Genomic DNA, 12,490 nt, shown 5'->3' with positions numbered 1-12,490 from the left:
TTTTTTTTTTTTTTTTTTTTTGGTGGTACGGTGGGTGGAACCCAGAGGCTTTTCTACCTCCGGGCTATACTCCCAGACCTATTTTTTTTATATCCTATTTGGAAACAGCACCTCACTAAGTAGCTGAGGCTGGCTGCGAACCTGTGTGATCCTCCTGTCTCAGCCTCCTAAGCACGGGGATTACAAGTGTACGCCACCACGCCCAGCTTAGAGTTCTTGGTCCTTCTAAGGCCATGGAGAATGAGAGTCTTTGGCTGGGCAGATAGTCCTTACCTGGTTTTCCTTGCTCATTCCCCATGCCTCCAAGCTTTTCAGGAAGCCTGGAAGTCACCTGTGTCAGGTCCCAGTGGGACTGTCTTGAAAGCCCCTTACGGTGAGGGCACCGCCTCTCCCCAGTGCCCACTCGGCCTCCCCGCTCACCTGCGTTTCTGCCCTCAGATCCACATGAAGACGATGCCGGCTGCCATGTACAGGCTGCTGACAGCCCAGGAGCAGCCCGTGTACATCTGAGCCTGCGGGCTCCCCTCGCGGCGGCGTGCATGGAGGGCTGTCCTCTTCGTGGTCGTGACTCGTGTGCTGCATCTGTGTGTCCACCCAGACGTCTCCCTCTCGCACCCAGCATTTGGTCTTACACAGGAAGAGAAGACTCTGCAAGGACCTCTTTGCTCTTGGTCTTTCTCCGGTTTGTTTGTTTTAATTCCAGGGAAGGTTCATACATGCTCCCTTAAGGACAGAGAACAGCCAGTACCCACCAAGGTCTGCCCACAACCATCCTGGAGGGCTTCCAGGGGTCCCAAGGAGGCCGACACTGCCATGGGAGGTCATGGCTCTTGGAGGGAGCTCCGGAGCGGCGCGGAAGCTCGCTCCGCAGCGCCTCCCGCCGGTTGCTGTCTGGTCCCCTGGCGTCACTTGATGGGAATATGGTGGTAACAGGGACCAACCACGCCAGGGACATGGACGGCCCACCATGCAGTTGGGGCCCCATCCATGATCTCCACCCCCAATTCTGAGCTAACCTTAAACTTTTCATAATGAGTTTTAGTTTCAACGTATAGGTGAAACTAAAACTCACCCACGGGTAAAAGGGGAAGCGACAGCCCTAGAGGAGGCAGCTGTGGTGTGACAGATAGCAAAGGCCGGTGGAGTCCGCTAGGTCGTTCTGAGGTTACTAGCCAGTACATAAGCACAGGCAGTTACTGTCTGCCTCTCTATATCACACACACACACACACACACACACACACACACACACACACACAGAATATCTCACCTACACGTCACCCTTCCCTCCTCCCACCACCTAGCCCCGACCCATCTCTGGAAGACCCCTTCCCCTGGCAGGGGCCAGACACGCAGGGGCTGGCCAGCCTTGTCCTGAGAGGCCCTCTCTGGCCGAGGCCTGGCCCTCTAACACCTTTAACTCAAAGTGCCCTCTTAGACCCCTCTGCCCTCACGCACACCGTGGGGTGTAGAAAGGCGGGCTGTCCCCCTAGAAGATGGTGATGCTGGGGTCACATTTTCTAGCCGAGCCATTTGCTCCATCAGAGCCAGTAGGTAGGGTATGGTATTTGAAGGCCCAGAATGGCCCATAAAATTAAGGGGATAATGATGACTTCAGATTATGCCTGAGCGTCCCCGGCGTGTTCCAGAAGCACCCGCACGCTGCCCCGCGGGTCTGCGTTTCTGGCTGGTCTGGAGCCTCGCTCTTCTCTTGGGTGCCTCACATGCGTCTGTCTGTGTTTGGTGTGAATGTTTTTAGTACTATTATTATTCTGAGCCAATTTTCACTTATTCTTGGTCCAAAGAGCATTTTTTGTTGCTGTTGTTGTTCTTGTTTTCATATGGAGTATGGTTTGGTTTTTATTTTGTTTCATTCATGACCTCAGTAGAGACAGGGGGAAGAAAAACTAATATATTTTGTAATATTAATATAGTCCCTGTTCTCTGCATCTACGCTATTTATGTTGTATCTGTGGAAATAGGAGTTTGGTGAGAAAACGTTGGATAAGATGTATTTATAGAGAGAATGGAAGGATATGGAGGAGGAGAGTAAACGTAACAAGATCAGGAATGTTAAGACTTCAACCAGAGAGCTGTGCAGCCAGTCCCCTGGCTCTCCCAGACTCTGGAGGCTTCTAAGTAGAATCAGGAAAGCCAAATGCTTGTAAGAAATTGCTGGCTGAAGTCTCAGTTGTACTGTAATAATAATAATAATTTTTAAGAAAACCTCAATGGGGAGAGGCCACTTAAGGCTAATGTCTTATCTGGGAAGGGAGAAGCTGCTGCTGCTGCAGGGCTGTGGGGTGGGGCCTTGGGAGCTGGGACAGGCGACCCATCCAGCACCTCTGGGCCTGCTTTACGGGTGCTTGATGGAGTGTTGCTGGGGTGAGCCCAAGGTCTACCCACCGCAGACGTCAGGACCAGGCCCTGGGGCCCAGGTTCTGTTTGCCTTTCCTGAAACAATCAAACTGCAGGGTATCTACTACTATAATTACATGTTACAGAATCACCAGTCCCTCTCTCCTCTGCCAAAAGAAACAGGAGGTAGACTAGGAATGAGGTCTTAGAAGTGGCATTTGGGGCACCAGGAGCTTTGGGAAATCTCAAGGATGGCTCCTGCCCGTCTATTCCCAGGATGACTGCACCAGGCAGGCCTGTAGAGGGCTGCCTGCGATTACCAGGGACAGACACTCCAGAAGCACATCCCTGTGCACGCCTAGATTGTTACAGCCAAGTATCTTCCCCCTTAGGAAAGGAGAGAAATGGCTTTCTGTTCCTGCTGCGTAAAAACCTTGGAAACGGAGAGGTGCGGAAGAGTCGGCTCTGGGCGCCTTCCCAGAAGACTCACGTATTTTAGCACAAGAGTAAGATCATTTATGCACCACATTCTTTGTGCTGATCAAAGTGGTTCCTCCCACGCAGAAAGTCACTGGAGCTCGGCACAGGCCCGCCCTGCAAAATGTACTTTTCCCTCTGCTGACCTCAGCCTGTGTGTGGTTAGCCTTGGAGTTGGGGTCTCAAATGTCAGTCATTCTGTGTTCCAAAGTCCTAAGAGAGGTGGTGGCCTCCTTCCCATCTGACATCCCCGTATATATATTTTTAGTTATATATGTAAATATCTCAGCACCCCGCCTCATGGGAATGACTTATAAACCGAGCAGCTTTTCCCCAAACTGTGCCACTCTGGCCACTGAGCTTTGGGGACGGGTCCTAGATTTGCTTCCCCCTCCTAGTCCAACCAGGAAGCACCAGAACTCCCCCCGCCTCCACCCCATCCCGTGGGAGCATTTCAGGGAGCCACCGTCAGCCTTGGGTCCACAAGAGGAAGAAACCCCCAAAGACCGAAGCCTGGAGCCCGCTCCCCACGCCACACCCTCCCCCCTCCTCGAGCGGGCTCCGTGGGGCCGAGGAGCACATCGGGGCACCTGGTCCCCGCACACAGGTTTGCTTTCTGCACGTTGTCCACTGTCACCGGCCTTCAGGGAGTCCAGAGTAACCTACTACCTCCCCCATTGCTCCTCCCCACGCCCCACCCAGCTCCCTGTCAGCCCCTCCCACAGAGCCCTCGTGGCCTCTGCACCCAGTGGTGTAGCCGATACAATGTTTACAACCCAGGGCCCTCTTCTGGACACATCCACCCTCGCCCTTACAAGGCTGCCTGTCTGTCTGTGTTGCCTCTGTCTGCTCCTCCCTGGTTGGGGTTCACTTGAGCACAGGACTGTTTCCTGTCCCCTTCCATCAAGGCGGTGTGCGAGGACCCGTGGGGATGACATCTCTTGTACATACTTAGCACAGCACTTAGAATCTGAACCCGTGCTACCGTTCAACAAAGAGGGTGCAATAGAGCTTATTGTAAAGCATTGGGAGAAGTATAGTATTGTATTTGTAACGATATTGTTCTTTGTATACACAAAACTCAATGATCTCTATATATAAATATAAATAAATATATAAATAAAATATATCTACACGTGAGCCTGGAATGTTGGCACCGCACACCCACTGAATGTATTTCCCCTGACAGTCTGGTCACCGGCCCTGGCCTGCCCTCCCCTTCTCTGTACCGTGGCCGCAGTTGTCTGGTTTGGGGTTGTGATGTATTTAATGTGCTATCTCCTTTATTTAACTGAACGCTAATGTCTGTATAAGAGTTGCTGCAACAATAAACAAGGACTTCACCTCTTGGGCCTGGCTGAGCATTGCATTGTTTCGGGGAGGATGGGACCCCACGTGGAGGGAGGGGTTTGCCTTGCCTCTGATAGGCCGCCTCCTGCCCAGCAGGACTTCCGGGACCGCACTGCGAAAGTGACTTGGTTTTTAGCCAAGCACGATGGCACACGCCTGTAATCTCAGTACTTTGGAGGCTCAGACAGGAGGATCACAAGTTCAAGGACAGCCTCAACCACTTAGTGAGGACCTTAGCAATTTAGATTGTTTCAAAATAAGAAATAGAGGTGAGAGTGTAGCTTAAAGTGCCCCTGGATTACATTTCCAGTACCACAAAAAGACTTGGTTTCCAATACAAAAAGCTGTTTGCCTATGAAAGCTGATACTTCACAGAGTTGTGAATGGGAGACAGAAACTGCTGGATTCCATGCTTGCATCCTTATCCAAGGACGCAAAACAGGAATCCTTTGGGTCCCTGCAGAAATCTCTGATGAAGCGCCTCTATTAAGGACCTGAGGCCAGAGTAGATCGTGGAAAACAGCGCCCAGGGAGCAAAAAGGTTCTGTGAGGAAGTTCTGGAAGGTTTCCACCCGATGCTCTTGCAGTTCTACTTTTCAAAGTTTGGTAGCATGACCTTCCTGTTGCCACACCATGCTGAGGGCACCAGGCTCCCCACACAAGAGTATTTAGACCTGTTTCTAAAGCAGAATATCTTTCACACTTTTTCTCTGAGGACCTCACTGTCTCTGTCTCCCCTGAAAAACATGTCATAGGCCCTTAAGGGTCTGTACCAGCTGCCAGAAGCCCTAGCAGATAGAGACTAGGCATTGTACAGTGGCCCTGGAACAGCCTCCTCTCCTCTGGCCCCGTGGGGCTTTATCACTCTCCTTTGTGTTGCTGTAACACAACACCTGAGACTAAATAATTTATAGTGTAAAGAGGTTTGAGATCCTGAACAACATGGATTTGTGACAGACCTGGTTTGGGGCACCTTCTAGTGCTAAAACAGTAACAATACATCAACCACAGATTTTCTGACAAACCTGGACTTATAATGCCATCTGGTGGCTAAATAGTTACAGTGCCCACAGAAGCTGGAAAAATAAGCAGCCTGCTTAATTTATCACCACCAAACGTACCCCCAAGGAATGCTAGAGCGAATTCTTCAAGCTAAAATAAAGACATTCATAAGAAGCAGACATGAAAAGGTATATAACTCACTGGTAGTAGTAATCCTGCAAATTCAATATACTCTAATATTATAAACATGGTGGATTAAACAACTGATATTTTTAGCATGAAAATTAAAATCAAAATGATTAAAAATAATAAGAGGCAGTACAAAAATACGTAAATTCTAACTCAGCCATAAAGAACAAAATACATCATCTGCAGGGAAATGGATGGAACTGGAAAATGTGCTAAGTGAGATTAATCAGTCACAAAAAGTGAAAGGCCGTTGTTCTTCCTCATGTGCAGAAACTAGCTAGGGAGAAACTGGGACCCAGGAAGGACCACAGGTGAAGGAAGAGAAACCTGTGGAGTGCAAGCGGGGACCTAGCTGAGGGAGAAGGGAGGCGGGGGAGCCTTGAAGAAGGAACCCTTCAATGGACATGATGCGCATACACAGCTTATCAGAGCCAAACGTCTGTTTAGTAGGAGAAGGCAGGGAGGGGAGAGAACGGGGTGGGAGCTGGGGAGGCCTCAACAAGCACTGTGTGTATGGGTGCCTATTCTATCTAAGTATGGCTACTCTTCACTTATGCATTATAGTAAGGTAATCGATAATTACCTTAAATGTAAATGGATCAACTTTTCCAAGTAAAAGAACATTAAAGAGTATATTAAAAATTAAGACCCAGCTGGCTGTGGTGGTGCACGCTGGTAATCCCAGTACTTGGGAGGCTGAGACAGGAGAATCACAGGTTCTTCGCCAGCCTCGGCTACTTAGTGAAGCCCTCTGCAACTTAGTGAGATTCTGTTTCAAAATAAAGAATAAAAACTAGGGCTTGGAATGTAACTTGGAGGTAGAATGTCCCTGGGTTTGATCCCCAGTACTGCAATAATAATAATAATAATAATAATAATAATAATAAATACCTAATTATATGCTGCTTCCAAGAAAATTTGCTTCACCTATAAGGACATATATTGATTGAAAGTGAAGAGATGGAAAAAAGATATTCCATGCAAATGGAATCCAAAAGAAAGCAGGAGTTGCCACACTTAGATAAAATAGGCTTCAAATCAAAAGTAGTAAAAAGAGTCAAAGGAGGTCATTAAATAATGATCAAGTGCAAATAACCAGAGGAAATAATTACAAATGCACCCGATGCTATAACCCAATGTCACAGCACCTACATTTATACAGCAGTTATGAATAGAGCTAAAGAGGGAGAGAGACTCCAACTCAATCCGGTCGGATACTTTAACACGCTGGTTTCAGCAATGGACAGAACAAACGTGCTGGTATTATCCAGACAGACAAGTCGACAAGAAACAGCAGAGGTAAAGCGCACCCTAGATCAACTGGATCTGACATTTCCACCACATTTCTACCAGCAGCTGCATATTCTGAGAGTCTGCGGAACACTCTTCAGGATAGATCATATGACAGGCCACAAAACAAGCCTCAACAAATGTTTAGAAACTGAAATCCTATCGAGTACCTTCTAACAACCCGCTCTCACCAGACTTCACCGTCCACTGTGAGACCCACCCGCCCAGGAGACCCTGCAGTCCCGCCTTCGGGGTGAAGCCCCGAGGCCTAATCACCTCCCTCCACACCTCACCGCCTCTTTTATTTTTTCTTTTCTGTAATACTGGGAATTGAACCCAGGAATGTTCTACCTCTGAGCTACACCCTCAGCTCTATTTTATTTTCTATTTTGACACAGGGTCTCACACTACTGTCCTCAAATCTCTGACCTTCCATTCTCAGCCTTCCAAATGCTGCGATTGCAGGCAGGTGCTACCATGCCCAGGTGGGCTCAGCTTTGAGAGGTTCATCACTCCCCACGCTCCATCGCTGGGAACCCCACCTCACCTCCAGCCCACAGCTTCCTCCTTCCACCTCTGGGGACGGACTGCAAAAAAATATTAAAAATAAACCATGGCAGGGGCCCTTCTCCCCTTCACAGAAAGCAGGGCCTGCTACCAGAGACACCTGCCACTGAATAAAGTGGGAAAAGAATAGGTTTCCAGAGCTGATGAGAAGTTACGCTGCAGGACAGTGAATAGCAATGTTCCAGGCAGCTTTGGGAGCAGGTATCAATCCCCAAAACACCTCTAGGAGGCAGATGCCATCATTCTGATTTTATGGGCAGGGAAGCTGTGGTACAGAGGGTTCAAGGACTGTGCTTCAAGTGAGACAGTCAGGGATCAGCCTGGTCAGGGGGCAGCTGCTCTCCTGGCCTTACCTCATGGCTCCTTGGCTGCCGAGAGCGTGTGTGCATTGCCCCAACCCTCACTTGCAAGCGGTGTAAGGGCCCCTCAGAAGCCCGGTGCATCCTTGGAGCTGAGACACCCTGTCATGACTCTCAGGGACAAATAACATAAAGAATTAAAGCATCGAGGCATCACCCAAACAGCAGGTCCCAGGGACCTTAAGTTGTTCCCTGAATACTTTGTGTTTCCTCCCACTTCTCATCTATGTGTTCTTTTAACAGCTCAGGGACGGGTCCTTAAAGATGGACGGGTCTCTCCTACAGGGAGAGAGGTAGCATTTGACTCCAGGCAGATGACTGACCTGCCTTTCTCAGAAATTAGAGTCCTTCCAGAAAAAAATCAACCTACCTTTTAAGGTATCCCTAAAACCAATCACCATTCCTAAGCTCCAGCCCCCTTGCTCATACATGAATAAAAGTAGCTCTCCCCTTTGTCCTGAGAGCTAGCCTGATACACTTGGTCCACACCTCCCTTCTGCTTGAGCAAGAAGTCCCAATGAAGAGTCCTGTTCCTGCCCAGCATGATAACGCACACCTGTAATCCCAGTACCTGGAAGGCTGAGACAGGAGGATGGCAGGTTCAAGCAACTTAGTGAGACTCTTAGCAGCCTAGCGAGACCTTGTTTCAAAATAAAAAAATAAAAAGAAGCTAGGTGTGGTGATACACACTTGTAATCCCAGTACTTGGGAGGCTGAGACAGGAGAATCTCAGATTCCCCTCCAGCCTCCGCTATTTAGTGAAGCCCTCTGCAACTTAGTGAAACCTTGTTTCCGGATAAAGAATAAAAATAGGACCAAGCATGGTGGCACATGCTTGTAATTCCCAGCATTCAGGAGGCTGAGATCGGAGGATCATGGTACCCGGACAGCCTCAGTTACTTAGTGACACCCTCCACAACTTAGTGAGACCCTGTTTCAAAATAAAGAATAAAAAATAGAGCAGGGGGTATAGCTTGGAGGTCAAATGCCCCTGGGTTCCATCCTCAGACCCACAAAAAAAATAATAATAGGGCTGAGGGTATACCTTAGAAGTAGAATTCCCCTGGGTTCAATCCCTAGTACTGCAATAAATAAATAAATAAATAAGGCTAAATATATAGCTTACACACACACACACACGTATGTGTGTGTGTGTGTGTGTGTGTGTATATATATATATATATATATATATATATATATATATATATATATATATATGTATGTATATATATGTATATATATTGGCCATGGGTTCAATCCCTAGTACCACAAAAAAATGGAGTCTGTTCCCATCACACCTGTGCTTCTGTCTGATTCTTCTGATGGGGAGCTCAGGAATCCTTGGTCCATCATCACAAGCTGTGATGAGACAAGCTTTCCAGATCCTGAAGATGGACTCGAAGCACCATTAGGTTTCTGTTAAATGCTCTCCTTCCTGGTGCACAGCATAGGCAACCCTCTGCCTTCTGATCAACCAATGTGGCTCACCCCCTACCCACAGAACCAACTTGGGTCTGGTGCTAGGGGGAGGTGTCTTTCTTTTGGCTTTCTTCTCCACCCCACTTTTCTGCATCCATTAAGGGAAGGTCACAGGTAAGAGGATGAACATTTCTCTGTTAGGAGTTGCCCTGGGAAGGTCGCAAACCTCCCTGGACTGCCTCCCAAGGCTGACCTATTTCATAGACACAGGGACAGCCCTCAGGCCCTGGGGGTCCCTCACGCTCTGGCCACAGCCCTCCAAAGTGGATCCCCTGCGACCAGGCTGTGTCCTGTAGTCTCAAGAGCCACAAGCTCCTGTGGCAGCCATCATTTTCACCCTCAGAGGAAACACGGAGGCCAGTCCCCCCATCCCCTGGCCATGCTGTGCCCTTCCTATCTCTGTCTCTACCACCAATACACTGTGGCCACCACGGGGCCACAACAGAGAAGATGGCCTCGTCTCCAGGGCCCAATTTAGTGTCAGAGGGAGGCTGAGGGAGACGAGCAAGATGAGGGAGGGGTTAGTGCCCAACCTTTGCAAGTGATTCTCTTGGGGTAAGAGATTTTTAAAATTCTCTCTTTACCCCACAGAAAGGAGACGGGAGTAAATAGCTCCTTTCCTGAATTCTAGACTTCCTCGATTACAGTACCCCTCTACTGTCCTTCTATGGACCTCTTACATCACCAGGAGGAGGGTGGGAGAGGCGCCAGGTGGGAGAGCCTCTTCCTGAGCTGGCCCCTCTCGGCAAACCCCGTGGAGGGGTGTCTATCCCTGACAGACAACTGCCTCTGTGCAGGTGGCATCCGTCCCTGTGCATGCCGCTGCCCCCCACAGATGAAAAGCACATTCTTTTACCTCGCCACTCTGATCTTAGCTGAAACTGCAAAACAAGACGAAAAAAATCCACTCAACCACCCAGATGCACACAGAACCTCTGTGTTTTATTTAGTCTTTCTTCTAAAATTTCCACTTAAACCGTCTTTGGGGTACTTAACCCCACTGATGTTCTTCATCTGCAAACTGGTGTCCATCTCATGGGGGCTGGGCACAGGTAGAGACTGCACGGGAAACTTGCAGAATGTGGGAGGCGCCACAGACCAGGGGTGCTACAGGCTGTTGCTGTGTTGGAGCAGGTGTGTTGTGTCCCCTTGCCATCTCTCCACACTCTCTCTCCTGGGGCTCAGCAGGTCCAGGTCCACATAAGACTTCCGGAATTCCCAGACCCCCAGAGTACAACTCAGAAAAATCCCAGCTACTTAGCCCAGGTGGCCCCAGATCCCCTAAAGACCCAGCCTGACTTGCAAAGCCAGATAAACAACAATGTATTGAATTTTCATCCTACAAAGGTAGATTTATGTTCCTGGTAAAATCTTCTGAATTGTCAGTGCAGTCTAAAAGTTAAAAATAAGACTTTCATACTTTCATACAATATAGAATGAACATGTATCAAAGATTTACTAACTCAATAATAACAAAAACAGGTAAGATGGAAAAAGTGGTCCAAAGAACATTTGAGAACTAAGTATGTACGGGCATTTAAAGAGAAGTGTTATGGCCAGGTGTGGTGGGGCATGCTTGTAATCTCAGCTACTGGGGAGGATGGAGGAGGAAGACTGCAAGTTCAAGGCCAGCCTGGGAAACTTAGCAAGACCCTGTCTTAAAAAAAAAAAAAAAAAGGCTTGGGATTTAGCTCAGTGGTAGAGTACTCCTGGGTTCAATCGCCAGTACTGGGGAAAATAAAGGAACGTGATGGATACTCATGTTTATAACAACCCAATTCATACTAGCCAAGTTATGGAACCAGCCTGGTTCCAACAGGTGAGTGGTTAAAAATACATAGTATATACGCAGGCCACAGCTTTGCACAGCCACAAAGAAGGATGGAATTATGTCATTTAGGAAAATGGATGGAACAGGAGAACAACCAGTTAACTGAAATAAGCCAGACTCAGAAACTCAAGGGCCATGTGTTTTCCCTCTTGTGATGTGGAAGCTAGAGAGAAAAAAAAGAATGAGATAGGGTATATGAATAGAGGATGGGATGGGGAGGGAGAGGGGAGGAAAGAAGGATCTGGATAATAAAACTGACGAAATTATGTCATGTGCATGTGTGGATATATCACAATGAATCCCATATGTTGTATCGTTACAGCGCAGTCAATTAATAGAGAAAAGGGCCGGGCGTGGTGGCGCATGCTTGTAATCCCCACGCTTGGGAGGCGGAGACAGGAGGATCACACAGGTTCGAAGCCAGCCGCGCTGGCTTAAGAGACCCTGTTTCCAAATTTTAAAAAGTATAAAAATAGGTCTGGGAGTGTAGCCCGGAGGTAGAAGGGCTTCCAGGAACCCCAGTATCACCAAAAAAAAAAAATTAATAGAGAAAAGGGAATGTTAGAATAAAATTGCTAGGCTAAAAAGAAAACTGGATAATATCCTTTAAGGCAGTACAATTATGACCTTCAGGATTGTCTTTAATCCCAGACAGAAATTATTTTGACCTCTATTTGGGAGTAAGGGAGAGCAGTTGGATAGAGAAATGCTGTGTGGAAAAATTAAATATGGGGGGATCAAAAGCAGGAACTGCAGATATTTGTACACTATGATCCTAGCAGCATTAGTCACCACAACTCAAAGGTGTAAGTAACCCAAGAACAAGGTATAATATATCCATACAGAGAGTGTTATTCTGACCCATGTTACAACAGGGATGAACCTTTTTCTAAGGATACTGCGCTGAGTGAAATAAGCCAATCATAAAAAGACAAGTACTCTGTGATCCCGTTCATGTAAGGTGCCGGGAATAGTCATGTTCATGCGATAGAAAATATAATGGTGGTTGCCAGAGGCTGGGGGAAAGCAAGAATAGGGAGTCACAGCCAGGCATGGTGGCACACACCTGTAAGCCCAATAGTTGGGAGGCTGAGACAGGAGGATTGCAGGTTCGAGACCAGCCCCAGAAATTTAATGAGACTCTCAGCAACCTAGCAAGACCCTGTTTCAAAACAAAAATTGAAAAGGGCTGGGGTAGCTTGAAGGTCAACCGTCCCTGGATTCAATCCCTAGTACCACAAGAAAGAAAGAAAGAAAGAATGAAAGAAAGAAAGAAAGAAAGAAAGAAAGAGAAAGAGGAGTCATTATTTAATTAATATAGAGTTTCACTTTGCAAGATTAAAAGCGTTGGGAAGATTGGTTGCACAAGGATGTGAATGTCTTTTATACTAAAACCAGCTACATGGGACGGGAGGATCTTGGTTTTCAGACGGTCTCAGCCACTTAGTGAGGCCCTTTGCAACTCAGTGAGACCCTGTTTCAAAATAAAGAATTCAGAATAGGGCTGGGGGTGTAGCTCGGAGGTAGAATGCCCCTGGGTTCCATCCTCGGTCCACGAAAAAACAAAAACAAAAAAACTCAGCTACAAT

General features: G+C 47.8%; 1 protein-coding gene across 1 annotated transcript in view; it reads left to right on the top strand.

The window, feature by feature from the left end:
- The window catches only part of APBA1 (amyloid beta precursor protein binding family A member 1), a gene marked incomplete at both ends in the record, with an annotated part of 71,477 nt that extends 70,967 nt beyond the window's left edge, over nucleotides 1-510 (top strand). The window contains one exon of the mRNA XM_080708845.1: nucleotides 439-510. Coding sequence (XP_080564971.1) covers nucleotides 439-510 — 72 coding nt within the window. The remainder of the gene's footprint in view (nucleotides 1-438) is intronic.
- Between the last annotated feature and the right edge of the window lie 11,980 nt (nucleotides 511-12,490).

The sequence above is a fragment of the Muscardinus avellanarius genome (genome assembly GCF_963383645.1).
Source record: "Muscardinus avellanarius genome assembly, chromosome: 13".
Taxonomy (NCBI): domain Eukaryota; kingdom Metazoa; phylum Chordata; class Mammalia; order Rodentia; family Gliridae; genus Muscardinus; species Muscardinus avellanarius.
The sequence above is the reverse complement of the archived record's forward strand: the minus strand, read 5'-3'. Positions and strand labels throughout refer to the sequence as shown.